General features: G+C 33.9%; 1 protein-coding gene across 16 annotated transcripts; it reads right to left on the bottom strand.

Moving 5' to 3' along the window:
• Nucleotides 1–69: 69 nt before the first annotated feature.
• Nucleotides 70–18,189, bottom strand: LOC111064408 (uncharacterized protein C1683.06c). 16 transcript variants are annotated; one of them, XM_039436762.1, is made up of 7 exons: nucleotides 18,048–18,189; nucleotides 16,103–16,422; nucleotides 13,666–13,939; nucleotides 12,459–12,630; nucleotides 10,439–10,555; nucleotides 8,583–8,743; nucleotides 428–1,171 (listed from the first exon to the last, which is right to left on the bottom strand). In XM_039436762.1, the coding sequence occupies exons 2-7, from the start codon at nucleotides 16,162–16,164 to the stop codon at nucleotides 854–856; spliced, it is 1,104 nt and encodes a 367-aa protein (XP_039292696.1). In that variant the 5' UTR covers nucleotides 16,165–16,422; nucleotides 18,048–18,189; the 3' UTR covers nucleotides 428–853. The 16 variants fall into 16 exon arrangements, with proteins under 16 accessions (XP_039292691.1, XP_039292696.1, XP_039292704.1 ...); XM_039436770.1 differs by having other exon boundaries at nucleotides 16,103–16,288; nucleotides 17,596–18,172; XM_039436767.1 differs by having other exon boundaries at nucleotides 16,103–16,217; nucleotides 18,016–18,154.
• Between the last annotated feature and the right edge of the window lie 3,673 nt (nucleotides 18,190–21,862).

Here is a 21,862-nt window from a genome sequence, read left to right on the forward strand (position 1 = left end):
GCAAACAAGAATGCATTCTAAGAAATATCCTCTTAATAAAGCTCTAATGGTTTTCAATGAAACTCCAAATTTGTAATGAATACTAAAACGTTTATTCACATCATAAATGTAATCACTTGTATGCAGATGAAAAATTATAATATGTTTCAAGAATACATACCACAGAGATACTAAAATACAGATATACAAAGGTAAAAATACCATCAAATACAAAGATACCTTACATGAAATACATCATAGTCTAATCATAGTCACATAACTTATCACATAACACATCATAGTCTTAACTTATCATAAATAGACTTGTAGTTGCATCAAACAATAGTTGTTGATTTGACTGAATTTAAATTACTATCTTAGTTACACACTGGCCACTTCATATAATGGTCAGTTGCTTTCCAAAATGTTTGTGATATATTGGTTTTTGTGTTAGAAATAAAATTCATCACCCATTTGTAATAGAACACAAATCCAATGATTCAGATGTATGCTGCAGTTATAAGCTGATTCCAGAGCAAGCACGTTCATAGAGTTGCCAATTTATGGTATATGGCATTTATTAAAAGTGGCTGTGATTTTAGTCTGTGTTGATAGGATATAATTTTTGGGATTATGCATTCTCCATCAACCTTTAATAACAAGAAACAACTTCTAGAATTCCAATATAACACCATTATTAAACTATCAAATAATTCATAATTCGAAATATCGACACAAGTCGAAAAATGTTGTGAGAAATAGAATAAAGTTAGAAAAGGTATACTTTGATTTTATCAAGTCTTACTTATTCAACATATATTTTTACACATAGTTTTACATAATAAATTGTCTTCTCTTTGCTTGAAAACGGTGATCAATGGTGAAGATTGTTCATCAGTATTTTCTTGACGCTGTCGCGGTGCAAACCTGTGACCAACCTCACGTTAGCCGGCTGACCTCCGACGCCGTATTCATCGACGACTACCCGACCGCGGGTGAGCTGTCCCTGCACCTCCACAGCGACGTGCACCTCCCGGTAGCCGGCGACGGTATCTGGTGCCCGCATAAGCACGGCGGCGGTGTAAAGGTCGAAGGTCGTCCAGAGGTCATCGACCAGGTAAACGGCCTCGATGCGGTTCAGGAAGTCGACGAACGAGCTGCCTAGGGTGCCTAGCACGCTTTTCCGCCAGCTCTGTTCACAAAACGTTGGTAGATTACTAGTAATAGTTTTAGAAGGTTTGAAGTTTAGATGGTTTGAAGTATGGAAGGTTTGAGGTTTGGAAGGTTTGAGGTTTGGAAGGTTTGTAGTTAGGAAGGTTTGGAGTTTGGAAGGTTTGAAGATAAGAAGGTTGAAGTTTAAGAAACTTTAAAGATTAGAACTCCCGTCATAAAAGTTTGTTTTATGAAGCAGAAAAATTATCTATACTCCCATGAATAGAAATAGAAATATTTATAAATCTGATTACCCTTTTTAACATTATTCAACATAACATGTTTCGGCTATAAATAATGCCATTATCAAGTGATTGGAAAATAAATAATAATATAATATTCTCAGGAATAGCTCTGATTGAAGTAGCAGTGCCCAATCAATTTTTCCGCGATAAATGCATTTTAATCTTCAACTTGGTGCCAACCTAATGAAATAACCTCAACTTAATGCAAACCTGACAAAATTATTAATTGGTCGCCAGTTATCAACTGTTTCGAATAGGTATTCTCTCTAGATTATGGTTCCATAGTAACATGTGATATGGACATTTCAATTATAATTTATTAAGAGATTGGGAGAAGAAGAATATACATGCTAAAAGACGAACTTTAAACCCTTAAAAACCACCCTTAGAGTTGAAATATCGCCAAAAGATTTCTTAGTGAGCACCTAGGACGTATAAGGAAGCTATATTCTAAGTTTTGTTGCAATCCATCCAGTAGTTTTCCAGAAATCGTGATCAGTGAGTCAGTGAGATAAGAATTTTATAAGTATAGATAAGAGTTAAAGCCGCTCCGCCAGCAATGGAGAGGTACCGGGTACGATTCCTGATCTGGGCACAGTTTTTGGACAATTTCATTTTCACATTTCATTCTACTATTCGATTCATTTCTCAATATTTTCAGTAGCAGAAGTCCTTAGTTCTATTTATAAAGTTTTTATTGGATATTTGAAATAATTATTATACAGTAATAAGTTCAAAAGGTTTGAAGTTTGTTATGTTTGGAAGGTTTGTAGTTTGGAAGGTTTGAAGATAAGAAGGTTTGAAGTTTAAGAAAGTTTAGAAGGTTTGAGGGTTTGGAAGGTTTGAGATTTGGAAGGTTTGAAGTTTAGAAGGTTTGAAGTTTGGAAGGTTTGAAGTTTAGAAGGTTTTGAGTTTAGAAAGTTTAAAGCTTAGAAGATTTGAAGTGTAAGAGGTTCGAAGTTTGGGAGATGGATGATTTTTAGAAATAGCAGTTAACAAACTGCTGAGATATTATCACTGTACTAGCAGGGTACCCGTGCTTCGCTACGGGAATTTAATGATCAGATTATTTAGTAAAATATTTATAACCTGAATTCTACCAAAGCCGTTATAATCGTTTTTGAGATCCATCATACAAACAAAAATATTGCTTGCTGAATATAACTTGAATAATAAATTAATATAGTCTCGTCACTGTCATTGAATTTTGTAAAGGCGCAAATAGATCCACTATCTGAAAATAAATCTTTCTCTAAACGCAGAGTAGTTATTGGCAAAATGTTGATAGCTTAATCCTTATGGATTCTTTCAGATTGAACGGAACTTGACTAACACATATGTTCATCAAATGTTCACATTTGTTAATAACTTTGGTGTAAACGCAGCTTTACTCTTCGTTTCACTTATCCAATCCACTGATTCTTTTTCCATGGAAGTCCATTTATATATAAGAGTCCATTCATAATAATTAGTCTAACATTTAATGTGGCTGATTTCTCATGTCCTAAACTTTACTACCATAAATATTAAAGTGGGAATTTTTAAGTGGTCATTTTAATGTTAATTTGAATAATTCTGAATAGAGTTTACTCAATCACTTTGATTATTGACTATACCATTATATGATTTCTTTCTTCAATCTTAGCTTGAAACCAAAAGCTTAGGGGTGAAAATTTGAATGTAAATTAACATGTAACTTAATTTAATTTATATCTAAATTAAGAACTTTAGTATTCACTTGTGATTCATTGATATGAATATCAATAGGTCTGTCTTGTGTCATGTAATGACATCAATATCGGGGACCGAGCTTAGCTCTGGAGTACAAAAGCATAAAAAATTTATTACGAAAGAAGAAATTATAATATCATTCATAGTTCATATAGAAAAAATGCTCTATCTAATCACAGTAAATTGAGATTAATTATTCCCAGAGGAATGCAAAAATTTCCCTCACAAAGGCCCGGTTGCACAAAAGCCGGTTGAATTTTAATCCTGATTAATTTCACGTGAACCAAATCAGAGAAGACCATTTCAAAAAGATGGATCTACTGGAATTTATCAGGATTGAAAATAATCCGGCTTTTTTGCAACCGGCACTAAGTACCTGATTGAATGATTACAAAAGTTTAACAGCTGAGTCATAATTTTGACACAGTCCCACACACATTAACTCGCTCACTCACTTCCATCATCAATAGACGACGAAATAATTATTATTAGCTGTTTTTCCAAGGATGAATAGTAATTATCCTTTCAATGTCCTTCAGCGAATTTTCCCAGGGATGAGACCTAGTGCAATCGAATTTTTATTTTATAATCCTACTATGCTCTGAATTTCGTGAGAATCGTTAGAGCCGTTTTCTGGATCCGGTGAAATACAAACATATAACATCAAAATATCTAAACATCCAAACATCTGAACATCTAAACATATAAACAGAAATTGCTCGTTTAATAGTATAGGATGAAAGGAAATAGGACCAGCTGATGGAATATTATGTTTTTTTTTCGATATAGTTTTTAGCTGATTTTGAAACATGAAAATATCAGGTCCAGTAGCTCAAAAGCCTGTTCAATTTCAATCATGATTAAATTCCATCAGAAATAATGAGAGCAGGGTTTTTTTTATAGAAGGCTTCTCTGATTGGTTCTCGTGGTATTTAGTCAGGGTTAGGAATCAGACAGGACAACTGGCTCTCTCAAGGCCATGGCTGCGTACAAACATGGAGCAACAGAGGAACCATACAACAGAAGCTGAAGAAATTAGTCGCATTTCTATCACCTCACAATAAACATCAATTCAACTACCATATGTTTGGAGAGATCGATTTTAAATTTATTTTGCTATCATCTGGTTACTTTCTGTACCTATTCTTCCAGATATTCCATGAATACTGCAATGTTTTAAAATAAGATCGCTAAATTTGGTAACTCAACTACAGCTATTATAAGCTATAATCTTTTTCACTTGCTCACACTTTCTTTCTCACGTTTTCAACAGAGTATGGAAACTTTTTTAATCAACTGCTACTTGAGGGACAAATAATCATTCCTGAAAGAGCTTCAGCGATTTTTCCCAGAGTTGAGACCTGTTCCAAAATAATTTTTTTATCGCAAACGTACTCTATTCCTGATTTAATAAAAAAATGTTAGAGGCGTTTTCGAGATCCGTCAGACATACATACTACATATCCGCAAACACACATATTTAAACAGAAATAGTTCGCTTAGTATAATGGACTTCTATGATTATGATTTCATTTAATGGGAGCTTATTTCACATAATAATAACAACGGGTATAAAAAGCGAAAATGTCAAACATAATTGAAATCGAAACCAATAACAGCTGGCATAAAAATCAAACATGGCAATCATAATTTTGAAATCGAAAGAGTAGCTATCATCTTATCTCCATCTGATCTAATGTAAACAAATTATAGTAAGATTCTCATCAATGTGTCAGCATTATTTGAATAGGGAGCATTGATGCTATTAATGAGGTATACTGACAGTTTCAAGTGAATATCAACGAACTGTTATGCATATTGTCCAATATTTTTATCGAAAGCAATCTTCTATTTTCTTTGGTAACACAACTAATATTTGGGAATAATTGATTCATGGGAAAAGCGCCTTACTTCTATGGAAGATATTTTTACATTAGGAAAAGCAACAACAGCTATTTGGCCGTTTTAATAAATAGCCCCTTTCTTTCGTCAAGTTAAATTCTGGCCGAATATCCTCATTCTTTGCACACAGATTCCACAACGGACACTTCTGAAGTTTTAAAAATACTCTCCATTCATCATACTGAATAATTAAAATTGCATGGAAACTGTTTAAGCTGTTCACGCGATCTGTCAGATATACAAACAAAATTAGTCTTGATAGAATAGGATCAATTGATAGAACTCCCGTCATAAAAGTTTGTTTTATGAAACATAAAAATTATCTATGCTCCCAGGAATAGAAATAAAAATATTTATTCTTATATTTATAAATCTGATTACCCTTTTTAAAATTATTCAACATAACATGTTTCGGCTATAAATAATGCCATTATCAAGTGATTGGAAAATAAATAATAATATAATATTCTCAGGAATAGCTCTGATTGAAGTAGCAGTGCCCAATCAATTTTTCCGCGATAAATGCATTTTAATCTTCAACTTGGTGCCAACCTAATGAAATAACCTCAACTTAATGCAAACCTGACAAAATTATTAATTGGTCGCCAGCTATCAACTGTTTCGAATAGGTATTCTCTCTAGATTATAGTTCTATAGTAACATGTGATATGAACATTTCAATTATCATTTATTAAGAGATTGGGAGAAGAAGAATATACATGCTAAAAGACGAACTTTAAACCCTTAAAAACCACCCTTAGAGTTGAAATATCGCCAAAAGATTTCTTAGTGAGCAACTAGGATGTATAAGGAAGCTATATACTAAGTTTTGTTGCAATCCATCCAGTAGTTTTCCAGAAATCGTGATCAGTGAATCAGTGAGTCAGTGATATAAGAATTTTATAAGTATAGATAAGGGTTAAAGCCGCTCCGCCAGCAACGGAGAGGTACCGGGTACGATTCCTGATCTGGGCACAGTTTTTGGACAGTTTCATTTTCACATTTCATTCTACTATTTGATTCATTTTTCAATATTTTCAGTAGCAGAAGTCCTTAGTTCTATTTATAAAGTTTTTATTGGATATTTGAAGTAATTATTATACAGTAATAAGTTCAAAAGGTTTGAAGTTTGTTATGTTTGGAAGGTTTGAAGTTTATAAGGTTGACTAGTTACTTAGCGAATTAGTTCCAAAATTCAAGTTCATTACAGTAATTTTCAAGATTCAAGAGGATTATAGTAAGTTTCAAGAATTATAATAGTTTACATCCTTGTTAAGGTAGGCGCACACAGATCTTTATCGGACGGACGGCACGCATCGGATGGATCGGATGATTAGATTTGATGCATTTTTTTCAATTGGAGTGCGCATACCTATCCGCATCGTATAGGTCCGTCCGATGCGTGCCGTCCGTCCGATGACGATCTGTGTGTGCTGCCTACCTTTAGACTCATAGAATGAGGTTTGAATAGAACTCATTCAGGTTGTCACCTTAGTTCGTAGCTGTTGTAACCTGTAGGATAGTTTGGGATCCTCAAACTCATCAGTGAATTAGTTGAACTAAAACTCGAATTTGAGAATTCTTGTATGAGAATTTTATTATTGTTTTTCGTTTTCCACATTCTTGATTTTTTTAAATTCCAATTCAAATATGTTAGTAAAATAGAATGTTCCCCATGAAATTCGAATTTCTTGGAAGATTCAGGAGTAATTTTATTTTGCGGGATGTGCATATTGCGGCTGTTACACTGACTGTACTTGTATTTTTATATGTCCTCCTTAACACTCATAACTTCAAATTCAATTGATATTAAAATTACCATCAATACTCCTGAAACTTTGACTCAAATTGATAAAATAATAGTGAAGGTACATCTACGTTTTAGTTCTTTATGATTTATTTATTCTTTATTATTGATTCATACAATAAGTACATCATCAAAATGATAGGGAGAGAAAAAAATAAAGTAACCTTGTGCTATTCCTCTCCGAAATTCAGACAAGGTTGCACATAGTCCGAAATAGGTTCAGTCTTGTAGTTGCTCACTTCAAAAAATTCTCAGTCCTTAATTATTTTCACAAAACTATTATTCTTCTTCAATGTTGTTTTCCATCACGAACTGCTTATTATTAAATCACTTTTTGCTTTTGGAAAAAACGACTAGCAGTCAAATAATTTACAATAAATGAATAAATCACTCACTGGGCAATGAGATCTTTCGGCAGTTCCGCCATCTTCTTGCACTATTATTCTATCAAAATTTGGGAAAGAAACAGCTTTAAACTGATGAGCCTACTGTGCCTACCTCAATCAATCATCTTTTATTGTTGTATATTCAACGTTTAAATAGACTTGAAATAGATAGACTTGATAGACTTAAATATATAGACTTGAGGCTCACCATCTCGAGAAATTGTCAACTATAGGCTCAGCTGGCAGCATTGTGAAGATTTGATGCATTTTTTTTCAATTGGAGTGCGCATACCTATCCGCATCGTATAGGTCCGTCCGATGCGTGCCGTCCGTCCGATGACGATCTGTGTGTGCTGCCTACCTTTAGACTCATAGAATGAGGTTTGAATAGAACTCATTCAGGTTGTCACCTTAGTTCGTAGCTGTTGTAACCTGTAGGATAGTTTGAGATCCTCAAACTCATCAGTGAATTAGTTGAACTAAAACTCGAATTTGAGAATTCTTGTATGAGAATTTTATTATTGTTTTTCGTTTTCCACATTCTTGATTTTTTAAATTCCAATTCAAATATGTTAGTAAAATAGAATGTTCCCCATGAAATTCGAATTTCTTGGAAGATTCAGGAGTAATTTTATTTTGCGGGATGTGCATATTGCGGCTGTTACACTGACTGTACTTGTATTTTTATATGTCCTCCTTAACACTCATAACTTCAAATTCAATTGATATTAAAATTACCATCAATACTCCTGAAACTTTGACTCAAATTGATAAAATAATAGTGAAGGTACATCTACGTTTTAGTTCTTTATGATTTATTTATTCTTTATTATTGATTCATACAATAAGTACATCATCAAAATGATAGGGAGAGAAAAAAATAAAGTAACCTTGTGCTATTCCTCTCCGAAATTCAGACAAGGTTGCACATAGTCCGAAATAGGTTTAGTCTTGTAGTTGTTCACTTCAAAAAATTCTCAGTCCTTAATTATTTTCACAAAACTATTATTCTTCTTCAATGTTGTTTTCCATCACGAACTGCTTATTATTAAATCACTTTTTGCTTTTGGAAAAAACGACTAGCAGTCAAATAATTTACAATAAATGAATAAATCACTCACTGGGCAATGAGATCTTTCGGCAGTTCCGCCATCTTCTTGCACTATTATTCTATCAAAATTTGGGAAAGAAACAGCTTTAAACTGATGAGCCTACTGTGCCTACATCAATCAATCATCTTTTATTGTTGTATATTCAACGTTTAAATAGACTTGAAATAGATAGACCTGATAGACTTAAATATATAGACTTGAGGCTCACCATTTCGAGAAAATTGTCAACTATAGGCTCAGCTGGCAGCATTGTGAAGAACTGAGGCTTTTTGTTGGCTTTTGACACTTCTTGCAAAACCACAGATGCGGCTTCCACGTCTTTGTAGATGTTGAACTCAACAGCTGGCTTCAGATCATATTTGGTTCCTCCTAAAACCAGTAAGAAAACATCAAAATTGGAAGGTATTGTCATAGACTAAGTAAACAGAGGTCTTTGATTAGATCTGTGATGTTATCAACTCAAAATGGAAAAATTTGCTATTCTCTATTCAACTTGAAAAACATATAAATACAAGATGCAGTGGTTATATCAATAATAGATCATTATTTCAAGTGTTTGTGTTTTATTTCAATGTGGAAATTATTAGTGAAGAATTGGAAAGTCGCACATAACCTTTATTTGGACAATTTATTTTATGAAAATGAGATGAAAAGAAGTTTTGGACTGTAGTCTGTTTCTTTGTCCTTAAGTTGATTGTAAATGATAAATAAATAAATTATCATAGGAATATAAATTTATTCATTTACAAAAACACATAACTAAGTCAATGATTCAGATTATCTTATTAATGTGCTCACAAACAAAATTCAACTCATGTTAGATAGCATTAAAAATAATTATTACCAGTAATACTAAAATATCATGATGACGACAGACTGAACAGTTTTACAATACTATTGAGCAAAGAAATCATTTCGTGAAATGAAAGGTAGTTCGTGAAAGAAAATGTTAATTTACCTCATGAAATTCAATTTTCTCGGAACATTCAGCAGTCAATTTCTATAGAAGAAATATGTTGAAATATACGAAAAGCTCTTTCATTTTTCTACGTATCTTATGATGATGCTCACATAAGCCATAGACTTATGATGACACTCACATAAACCACAGACTTGTGAGCTAAGTCAAGTTGGTATTAGATGATTTGATTAGATGGGAATGAAGTTCAATGGATTCCAGTCCTCTGGAAAGAGATTAGTGGTAATACCATACAATTGAAAATTAATTGTTTCAAGTGTTTGTGTTTTGTTTCAATGTGGAAGTTAGTGAAGAATTGAAAAGTTGCACATAACCTTTATTTGGACAATTTATTCTATGAAATTGGGATGAAAAGATTTTTTGGACTGTAGTCTGTTTCTTTGTCCTTAAGTTGATTGTAAATGATGAATAAATAAATAAATAAATTGGCATCAAAGAGTCAAGGAGGAACCCTTCCAACTGAAGAACCGGGAACACGGCACTTATCTAATCTCATTTGAATCACTTACTCGCACTTATTCAATGACACTAATCACTGGTCAAACCATTTTTCTCAATTTAGTTTCGTATTCAATTAGTAGTATTTGATTGTAACCGATAATGATGCAATGGTCAAATAATTATGCTGAGATAATCTCCTCAAGTTCATCTTTTTACGATGATAACTAATAATGGTTTAAGTAAACGACTTGAATTCGTCACAAACTTTTTTATTTTTAAAAATTGAGGAATTAAAAATCTCTAGTAGTTTACACGTGCGTATATCGCATTTGCATATTTATCGCATTTTGCATTTATATATTTCAAATACTATTAGAATAATTTGAATGATAATAATGATTAGTTCGTTGTTGGTTATCCATCTTGTTTTCACTATTATTATAACTATTAAATTTTGTAAAACTTTTAAGTGAAAAAACACTCGGCTTGAAAATGTGCAATACCAGCACGAAACGAACGTCGCCACATCAAAGAATGTGAGTGTTTTTCACTTGAAAGTTTTACAAAATTTAATAGTAATAATGATTAGTTTTTTTTAATGAGAAACAAAATTAATTATTTGCGAAATTTTCATAATTACTAACCTGCGATTGCTCCTGCTAGTGACACTATGCGCCCTATTTGAGTCATAAATTTTGGATTCAGTCTTACTGCCAAAGCAACATTTGTCATCGGTCCCATCATGAGAAGAGTTATAGAACCTAAAACAAATTTGGAAATATCATTACTTCACATCAATCTTCCTACATTAGCGATAAACACAACATTAATCAAATTTGGATTCACTACAAATTTTAATTTGCTTCAAATACTAAACTATAGGTATAGTTCCAACTATTAATCTATTACTTGTTTCTTTCTGAGTTGTAGTTTAGGTGATGTGATATACTTTTTATAATATATTTATTGAATGAACTGCATTGAAACTTTCAAAAACATCCCATTACATTTCAGAGAACCTAGTTTCAGTTGTTACACAATCACCGATCTGTGACAAACTTGGAGCAGAAAAATGTTGTGTAGTGTAGATGGTGCCATATGATTGGTAATTGGTGGATCTATCAAGGTGAACGGCTGTCATTGGTCGATACAAGACACGCCCACAGTGGGAGGAGCATCTGAACTACAGCTTTGTAATGCAATCAGAAGAAAGCGTAGATTGCAACACTCACTACAAACATGTAAATTGATGAAAGGATAATAACAACAAACGAGATAAAGTGCATGAGAAAGAATTTTATGTCAAGTATACAACAACCAAGTATGAAATAAGGAAAAACCCAGATAACAATAGCAATAATATCACAATTGAAATGAAAAGTTCATGAAGAAGTTTTGAATGTAAAATACAGAAACTACGATAAAACTCTAAAACTATTCACGAAAACTGCTGGAAATAACGCATCATTGGAAAATTAGTCTAAGAAATTTCACAGCGGGCGCAAAGAAAGTGAATTTTATAGTAGGCCTACTATAATAGCACTTCTTGAAGTTCCATGTTCATGCCAAGATCACTGCTTGATACTATTAGCATACGCGCATAAAAGTATGTTTAAAGATGTAGTAATTTAATTATACAGCATAATTATACAGCTGTGCTTCTAGAATTAAGTTTGTTTATTCGGTTATTTTCCAAAATTATTTCTTTAATATACGAATCTTCTCTATTCAAGTAATAATAATGTGAAATATCTGTTCTATTTTTTGTTTTGAAGCATCTAAATTTGAAAATTTACTTTGTGAACATATTAGTGGTCTGAAAATTTTGTGAAGTGAAGAGCTACAAGACTTAACCTATTTCGGACTATGTGTAACCATATCTAAATTGGGGAGAGGAATAGCACAAGGTTACCTTATGTTTCCTCTCCCTATCATTTATATGATGTATACTTATTATATCAATCAATAATGAATAAAGAATTAATTAATGTAGAAATTGTAGTAGTAGGCCTACTATAAAATTAACTTTCTTCACATTTTCAAACATTCTGTTATGCGCGTATGCTAATAGTGTCAAGCAGTGATCTTGGCATGAACATGGAACTTCAAGAGGTGCTATGTTTAGCTTCGAAAGATTATTAAACAACGTGAGAAATCATCCAACGCAAAATTTAATCTTTATAGAACTCCATAGAATCTAGTCAATTTTTAAATATACCATGAATGAAAGTGGATGAATCAAATTATTACACTGAGAATCAAATTATACAAGTACAATAATTATAATTGTTATTTGTGTTATTCATATTGAATGAAACACATTCTAGTATTGAAAATCGTCTAGATCCTATTGAGGTCTACAAAGATTAAATCTGGACGATTGCACACGTTGTTTTATAATCTTAGAGGCCAAACACTTACTTTGAGATTTAGACAACCACTTGAGCCTATCAAAACCTTTTTTTAGAATTGCTTAATGATCAAGCAAAGTTCCAAATTACATGTAAACCACCCCGAAAAATTCTAAAAATATTGCAATTACCCATTTATTACCGTCTGTTTTCCAGAGTTAAGTAATTCTTGACTTAGTTCACTTGAGTAGTTTGAAATATGGTATGTGGTTGAATGAGCTTGGAAATCTCATGGATGTTCCTATAGTCTAACCTGGGTTCTGTTTAACTGCATTAGCCAGGAACACCGCTGCATGCTCTTGTTGAAGTAAAGAGTCGGAGGGAGGTTCAGGGTAATTGACATCCCCCATACCGTCTTCACCGAAGAAGTTCGAAGTATTAGTTTCATGAACTAGTCCCTGCGATGCGCCACGGTATACTGGGATCTGTAAGATTTAATAATTAATTTCGAACCTTTGTAAATATGCCATAATTTTCTTAGAGCATTGATACAACTGTAAGAGGCTAACATACTGTAAGAGATTGAACAACTGTAAGAGAGAGATATATACTGTAAGGGATTATAACATTGTTTGAGAAGATGTGGGGAGAAAAGAGGTGAGGGTTTGAAGGAGCAATACAAGTGGAGAACTATGGAGAAGAGAAATGAGAATGGAAAGTTAAGGTGAGGCTGGTGGAGATAAAAACAGAAAAGGGGTAAGTTGATATAGATCAAGAAGAAGGAGAAGAAAGAATAAATAGATTAAACAATAAGAGAAAGGGAAACAGGAGGAGGAGGAAGAGGAGGTTGAAGAGAAGAAGGTGTACTTAAGATTGATGAGGGGGAGGAGGAGGAAGTGGAGGAGGAGGAGATGGAGGAGGAGGAGCAGAGGGAGGTTGTGGAGGAGCAGGGGCAGTGAAGGAGGAGGAGGAGTTATGATGAAGTAGGAGAAGGTTGTGGAGAATAATAGTAGAAAAACAAATAAGATAAAAGATAAAACGCATAAGAAGATAAAAACGATAAATAGGAGAAAGAGTTCTATTCCTTTAAATATAAGGATCCCATTTTCCTGAGACTCTAAACGTGAGTGATAATGTTTAGTTCTATAGAACAGAATAATTGTTTACGATTAGACAAAATTATTATCTATCTGTGAGATAAATTTCCATTTTTTGTTTCTTTGATTCGTGAATAGATACATTTATATGAATTCATAAAATTATAGTACTGCATTGTTCTACACTATTTTTCTTCAAGTGATATCGCTATAGTGACTTGGTAGAATATTTCAGGTTTTTCGAATTTTTATCTCTGTCAAAATTTATTGTTAATCTCTTTTAGAGCCCACTTTCTTTCAATCTTCAGTCTTATTTCAAGTGATTACTTGATCGTTTTTGACTCAAAATATTGCTCGAGACTAACTGAAAGATATCTATATTATATTGATTTTCTGTCAGTATCGTAATCATAATTATCTCACCTCAAGTCGATCAGCAATCTTTAAAACTTTGAGAACATTTGTGGATACATTTTCAACCGCCGTGTTACCAGTGACACAAGTGATGGCTGTCACTTTTCGACTCCATTCTGAATCACCCAAAACTGTCAAAATGGCGACTGCATCATCAATGCCAGCGTCGGTGTCGATTATTAGAAGCTCGTCTCTGAATGGCTGATGGTGTTTTGAGCTTTCTTCCATTGGTGGGATGTTGGAGCCTTCAACGAATTGCAGTAGAAGCCAAATTGTTAGGGACCTGTTAGGAAATAGAATTCATTAATGAAATACGCTGGAGGGAGAATAAGGCTTAGTTTATGAATCTAACATGTCATTGATATAAAGTTAGATACCGGACAAGTTGGCAGGGCAGAGAGCTCTCCGATTGGTTGTTCCCGAACGCCAACCCAATCAGCTGATCAGCAGCCGACTCGTCCGCCACCAGTGCAAAAACGCCTGAAAAACGCTTCATGAACTATTCATGTGGCTTGGTCTAAATCATACTGGTACTGTTTACAAATACATAAATTCATGCTCAGCTGGTCGATAATTTTTGGTGTTTTCTAAAGATCTTCCCCAGGTTCGAGAATATTCAAACAGTCAATATCAAAGACCTTAAAGACATCTTTAAGGTCTTTGGTCAATATTTATCCATGACTATTTTAACAGATGAGGTTAATGTTCAAAGTTTATTCACACTTCAATTTTCCTATTGTTGTAGCACAAAAGAAAAATTTCAAATGTTGGAATGAAAAATATTGATATTGCTCACGAAAATGAACTTCAAATCTATTATACTGGAGTAAATATACTGTACAAACAAATAAATGATACGTCAATCATTTCCTTTAGCAGTAGCTATAGTGAGGTCCTCGTTATAATGGCAGTATTTGATGTTGCTATCCTTGTCTATCATTCGACAAAGCAGGTAGTACTATCCTTTTCTAGGTCTGCAACGATGCCAAATCTGTTTTTGACAATGTAGAAATATAATTAATTAAGGCAGAAAACAGGTAACGTTGTTCTTCTATCTTTATTCACTGCCATTATAACGTGGACCTCACTATAGGGTAGTGAGGCTATCTCGTGCAAGGTAGAAGGAATGAATGCATTCCATAGAAGTAAAAAGCACTCAATACATCGAATTCAATAATCATATCTATTAATTGTTTATGATCTCAGGATCGATGTTAATCATTAATTTGATTGACAAATGATTGCAATGAGAGTATACTTACAAAATCAAAGTTGGATTATCAATTTGACTGATGAATTGTGATGATTTTCTAATTACAAATTCGAATAAATTGGAAAAAATCTGGTGTGGTGCACTCACACAACTTTCCTTGCCGTTATGAAAATTGATCAACTGACGCTAGTGTTCCCGCGCATCTCATGTCTACTTTTCTAAGATCTGAGCCAGCTGGTGACAGGACAATAGCGCTGCAGACACACGGAGTCTGCTATCTCTTCATAGTGAATAATTTAATAGAATCAACAGTTGCCAACAGTTTGCAATTGAATAATCTTATTTTTTCTAATTTCGAGGTTATTTTCAATTTTAGGTGAAAATGCTACTGAAAATCAATTATTGTAGAGATTTTTATGCTCAATCTTTTCCACTTGAAATTTTTTGTTTAAATTGTATCTGAAGCCTGATAATTGGGAATCTAAAATCAAACTTTGCATAGATGGTGCAGTGCTCCTGAAATTTTTACAGATATGAGACTTAAGGCAGTTGATAGAGCTTATCAATGACTTTTCTAGGTATGAGTTTGATCAAAATCGTTGGAGCCGTTCTCGAGAAAATCACGAAAAACCTGTTTTTGACAACATTTTCGCCATTTCAGCCGCCATCTTGGATTTCATTTGATCGATATTGTTCGTGTCGGATCCTTATAGTGTAGGGGCCTTAAGTTCCAAATTTCAAGTCATTCCGTTAATTGGGAGATGAGATATCTTGTACACAGACGCACATACACTCATACACACACACACACACACACACACACACACACACACACACACACACACACACACACACACACACACACACACACACACACACACACACACACACACACATACAGACCAATACCCAACAACCACTTTTTTGGACTCAGGGGACCATGAAACGTATAGAAATTTAGAAATTGTGGTACCTTAATTTTTTTCGGAAAGCAATACTTTCCTTACCTATGGTAATAGGGCAAGGAAAGTAAAAACATTACTGAAACTTGCCGAACTGAAGCATGCATTGGGCAAGCATTGAAAAATATATGCTATATTATTATGAGAATCACAGTAAGTGAACTACAACAGTTAATACTGTACTATAAAACAGCTAATATTTCACATGTGATAAAACTGAAGTCTATTAAATAAATAATTTCTTATCATACAAAATGTTATCTCAACTTACATAATTGTGCCGGCCATGACGAAATACATTGAAAGACGTAATCGATTAGAGCCAGATGGCATATTCGCTAAAAGACAATTTATTATTGCACTTGAAAATATTTTTTAGAGTAGGCCTACCAAGAAATCATAACCACAATGTTTCGATGAAATCGTCCTATCATGGTCCTTCAATAAAATCGTAGGCCTATTATCATAAAGCTAGTTTCACACTTTTTCGGTTCGTTTCGTTTTCGATTCGTTTTCGGCAAATTCCGATAAGTGAGAAACGGTAATTCGGTACCCAATAGAAACCACATAGAACCGAACGCCCACTTGACTCTAATAAATTTCATCAGGTTTCAATTTGTTGCTAGCGAGACTCTCCTTTCACACACTTTCGGTTCGGTTCGTTTCGTTTCGGTTTCGGCAAATTCCGATAAGTGTGAAACGATGATTCGGTTTGAATTCGGTACCGTATAGCAACCGCATAGCACCGAACGCCCCCTCGACACGAATAGGTTTCATTATATTCGAAAAAACAAAGCCTTTTACACACGCTAGCTTTTTTGTTTTTATTTAAACCTGATATATCGTGATTATCTGTTTCAAAATTTTCCAAGTTAAAATCATATGGTCAATTCGTTTCTGTTAGTTCACAGAAACATTTTTTCTCAATGAATAGTTTGCTATAAAAATATGAAAGATATAAATTAAAACTTGATGAGAATTTTTATTTTTTTATATTTTTCCACGATTATTACATGATTTCATCAATGGAGAGAGGAGATAAAGTTTTTTATACCATGTGTCAAAACAAGGAACAAATTTTCAATTGAAAAAATAATCTCTCTGAACTTCCAAAATTAACATAATCAAAAAGAAACTATTTAAATAATTCACATTTTTAATTAACTTTAAAATTTTGTTGTTCAAGAAATAACATCTTACAATTTGACACCAACTGTTATATTTAAATATACCAGCATGAACTGTGAAAATCCAAACACAGCTGTGTTTGAGAAGAAAATACCTAATTAGAACCGTACGAATTAAAACCTGACATGTATGAAAGCCTCATTCGTTTTCGGTAACGAGCCGAACCGAACCGAATGAAACCGAAAGCGTGTGAAGCTAGCCTAACTATCATAGAATCGTATATTATCCCACTTTTAGAAAGAACATCGTCGACTTAGGGGGGCTGTTCTTACTATACTCGAGCCTTTTTCTTTCTCATTCGAAGATATCGCTGATTTATTCAACAGATTAGTTAATGTTTTCATTTTTTCTTTCAAATCAGTCAACTCATTTTTTAACTTATGAACATTCTCTTTCAATTCGGAAACCTCATCTTTCATTCCAGTTCTCTGTTTATCTAACGTACTGAATTGCGCATCAAGTTTTTTAAACTCTTTTGTTTGCTGTAGCTCGAGGTCATAAACCGCTCTTAACATTTTCCTGGTTTCTTAATCCACCTTTGTTCTAATGAGAATACGTTTCAGAAAGTATACATACTATTGATTTGATTAATTAATCTATGTGAGACTTTTCAGGTACTTGAGAACTTGTTTATAACAAGAATATTATGTTGACTTGAAAACTTGTTCACTTATTTTATAAATCCACAGTAATTGAATAACACTCAGCACTAGAACTTCAGATATGACTTGTAACTAGTTCGCAGAACTAAAATGATAATTTCTGGTTTTATCTCAATTTCGATAACACTTCTTTCATATCCTGAGTACCTCTTTAATAATTCATTCACTTTTTCACCTTTCACAGAACATTATCACCTTATCACCGTTATAGTGAATTAATTCAAAATTAATTATTCATCACAAAATTAATTAATTTTCCAAGTATGTCGAATAATGATTCGTTGACATGAACACTGAGAAAAAATTCACTTATAGAGAAAAGACTTGAACTGACCAACTGACTGACTAACTATCTAACTGACTCACTATCTGACTGACTAACTGATTTGAATAATATTATTTCAGCTTATTGAATAGTTTTATCGACTAAGCGGCTGTACAACGTAGTTGAAACAAACGAGCTGCAACTGACTGAACTCTTTGAAAGAGAATTTTATCTGTTGAGTGAGAGAGTCTGAGTGAGGGAGAGCGAGATACAGTGAGTAAGAGAGTGGGAGGATGAGTGAGAGAGACTCAGTAAGGAAAAATAAGTACAAGTAAGAGAGGGGATGAGTAGAAGAGAGTGGAAGAAAAGAATGTGTGTGTGTGTGTGTCAGTGTACAACAAGTAAGAGAGGGGAAGAGTAGAAGAGAGTGGAAGAAAGAAAAGAAGGTGTGTGTGTGTGTGTGTGTGTGTGTGTGTGTGTGTGTGAGCTTGCATGAGTCTGCTAACTTGAGAACTTCAGAACTTGGAAGCTTTACCTGATTCAGTAACTTGATTTTAAAGTACGAAGCGTCAAAGCTTGAACTGGAGCAGTTCTACTATTAGAAAGAGAGGGGAAATGAACTGTATTCTTGTCTCTGAAAATTGGATTGTTTATATTCATTGGTAAAACAGTATTGATTGGCCGTGAAGTCTGGAAGTGGAAGTTCGGTGATAGAGTTCCAAATAGTAATTTATAGTTGAGTTATTATAAAAAGAATATAGTAAAGTGAGGAACCGATATCCGAAAATGATGAAGCTTATCGTGATCATGAAGAGATAGAATGAAAAGAAGAGGAGAGGAGAGTGAAGGAAGGATAAACACACAAAAAGAAAGAGAGAGAAAGATTGGAGTTCTTTATTCATGTATATTACAATATATACTGGCTAATACACTTAAATACAATAGCTTACAATACAGAAAAATTATAAATGAATTTACATAATATAGACTATGATACATAATATGATATACTAAGATACATAAATTGAGAAAATAATTATTGAACTGTATATGATATGAAAAAAGGAATTTGGAATAACTAAAGATAATATAGTTATGCATCTGCATAAATTGGTGGAGCTTTGGACATATCAATGTCCATTCTTCGGAAAGAATATTCAAAATATCCTTCCCAATAACTCTCTCCAGAGAGAGATATTGTGAGGAGAATAGAATATGATACAGGTGAATATGAGAAGTGAAGGGGAAGATAATATAGAAAAGGAAATATCGGAGAATGATAGGAAGCGGGAGAGAAGAAGAAGAAGAAGAAAAAGAAGAAGAAGAAGAAGAAGAAGAAGAGGAAGAAAAACAAGAAGAAGCAGAAGAAGAGGAAAAAAGAAGATGAAGAGGATGGAGAAGAGAGAGACAGATAGGTGAATGAGGAAAACGTTATGTATGGAATATAAATGAGCATGAGAAAGAAAAGAAGGACATAAGCCACTGGCAAAAGGCGGTAGGAGGAAGAAGAGAGATAATGAATCACAAATAAAACAGGAAGTCAGTTAGATGGAAGAATATCAGTGGAAATACTCATAATAATGTTTAGCCTTGAAACTCAAAAAAACATAATTGAATAGACTTAAAACGTTGTCAGAAATCCACTTTAATTAAATAAAAATTAAAAATTAATATTTTACAGGAGCATGCTTTCGTGTGTGCTCACACATCATCACATTCACGCTACAAACTTAATTACTCAAAAAACATTCCATGTCAATTCATGACTAGCATCCAAAACAGTAGAAAAACTGATAACTCTGACTTACTTCCAAGAACAGACTACAGTCAAAGATATAGGAGCATAAGGAACAATATTATATACGAGAGTTTGATAAAATCGGTTGTGTTTTGCAAACTAGTAAATTCAGAGTCGCTGTACATGAGAAGCTATCAAGTAAAACTGATGGTGAAATAAGTGTCTAAGAATAACGATCTAAAATCAAATCCAACACAATAATTGTCAAACAGGCAAGGCTCGTAGTTCAGCCAACCGATCAATGACAAAGCAATTGTAACCAAGAGAAATCTGTTTGAATCATTGAAAAAGACATAATTCAAACTCAAATCAAGATAAAACGTATATATATAATTATATATTAATGAAAAAAATATACATAGATGTATATATTATTATTACGATGAGCACTACCATATGCTGTGTCAGATGAGTGTGGTGTCTTTCAACGAAAGCCAAACTGTGAGCATCCGGTGCAAAAATAATATCAGAATACAAAATGTGAATTTATACATTCACTTTCAATGAACCGATAATGTTTAACAATCTACTCTTTCATTGAAGCATATAATAATATTACTCTGCTCTTATCAAAATATATACATATATATAATATCACTCTACTATTTCATCAAAGTATATGTATTATTCCATTTATTCATTTTCATGTTATTTTTTATATCTATATATTTTGTTTATAGTATACATGTCATGTTTAAATAAAGCAAACCAAAAAAATACGAAACGCCTTTCTTGTATGACTTTTACCCAACATCTTTCTCCAGAGTTTTAGTATATTATGTGTGTGTGTGTGGAACTAGGGATGGGTATCGAAAGACAAAATATCAATGTTTTTCCCCTCAACATCGATAAGTGAAAAAATTGAACAGTAAACATCGATGTTTGATGTTGAAACATCGATGTAGCGATACCCATCCATAGTGGAATCTTCTTCAGACTTGGAGGAATTTGCGGCGCAGAGAAATGGAGGGAGATCAGCCAATTGCAGTGATGGATCGAGTCAAAGGTGAAAGCGTAGTTGTCAATTTGTCGAATAGAGTCAGTAGAGACTGTGATCGCAGAGAGGAAACTTCCTAAGTTCAACATGAGTGCTTGAATACTAACTGGAAATTAACCTAGCTCCGCAGTGCAGGCTGGTTGCTTGGCTGAATCGGACTAGGCGCTGAGACAGCAAATAATAGCAGCGTTGGTGGGAATGCGAGCGGCCGCAGTAACACCTCCCACCCAGCAATGGTCGGCGTAGTTACGCCTAGCGGACAGACGAAAGAACAAACCAGTCGGTTATTTCATCCCTCCAGCCAGGCTCAGCCAAGCAGCCGAGACAATAGAACAATGGAGTGACGGTCTTATTCGCGTTCATCAGCAGTTTTCTTTCTCACGACTATTTTTATTTTTGTGTGTCAATAATAACTCCAGTCACCAGTAAAAAGTTTCCAGAAACGTGGTGTACTACCATATTAATGACTTTTCATGATGATTTTTAATTATTTAAAAACATTGTTGACATTCTGAGCCTTTAGGCTAAACTTGGGGTCGCTGAGAACGAATCTGCAATCAGAATTTCTCTATCACCAAAAATAACGAAAAAAATCCAGCTCTTGATCTTCCGGCAACCGTTAACAGTCATCCTGCAATGCGGCCGAAACACTTCCAAGCCAGACACCCATCTCGAATGACAACAACGCCAAGCTGTAAGAAACCATCCTGCACTGCGGCGCTAGGTTTAGAGAACGCTGGCCGATACACAACGGCAACATAGCAGCCGTTGTATCCCTGCCACTGTGTGCCTTCTCTACTGCGCATGTCCATTCCAAGTTGGAAGTTAATTTGAGCAAAGTATACAAGTACAGTAGTTCCAACCAACTTTGGTCAGTTGACGTTGAATAGAATAGCAAGATGTTTCGTTTTGACCGAGTAAAAGATCGACCGACTGTAGTGACTGATCTGATCAGTAGTGTTGCTCATTCAAAGTTGAACAATACGTTTAACCAAATGTACAGTAAAAGTGTCTTGATGTGTCGCATATACGATGATATTGTGTATCGCTTATGCAATGAAGCGACTAACCTACATCTTTATGATATTGTAGGCTCTGATGAACGGTTGACAGAGGTTATG

The sequence above is a fragment of the Nilaparvata lugens genome, chromosome 10 (assembly GCF_014356525.2).
Source record: "Nilaparvata lugens isolate BPH chromosome 10, ASM1435652v1, whole genome shotgun sequence".
Classification (NCBI taxonomy): Eukaryota; Metazoa; Arthropoda; class Insecta; order Hemiptera; family Delphacidae; genus Nilaparvata; species Nilaparvata lugens.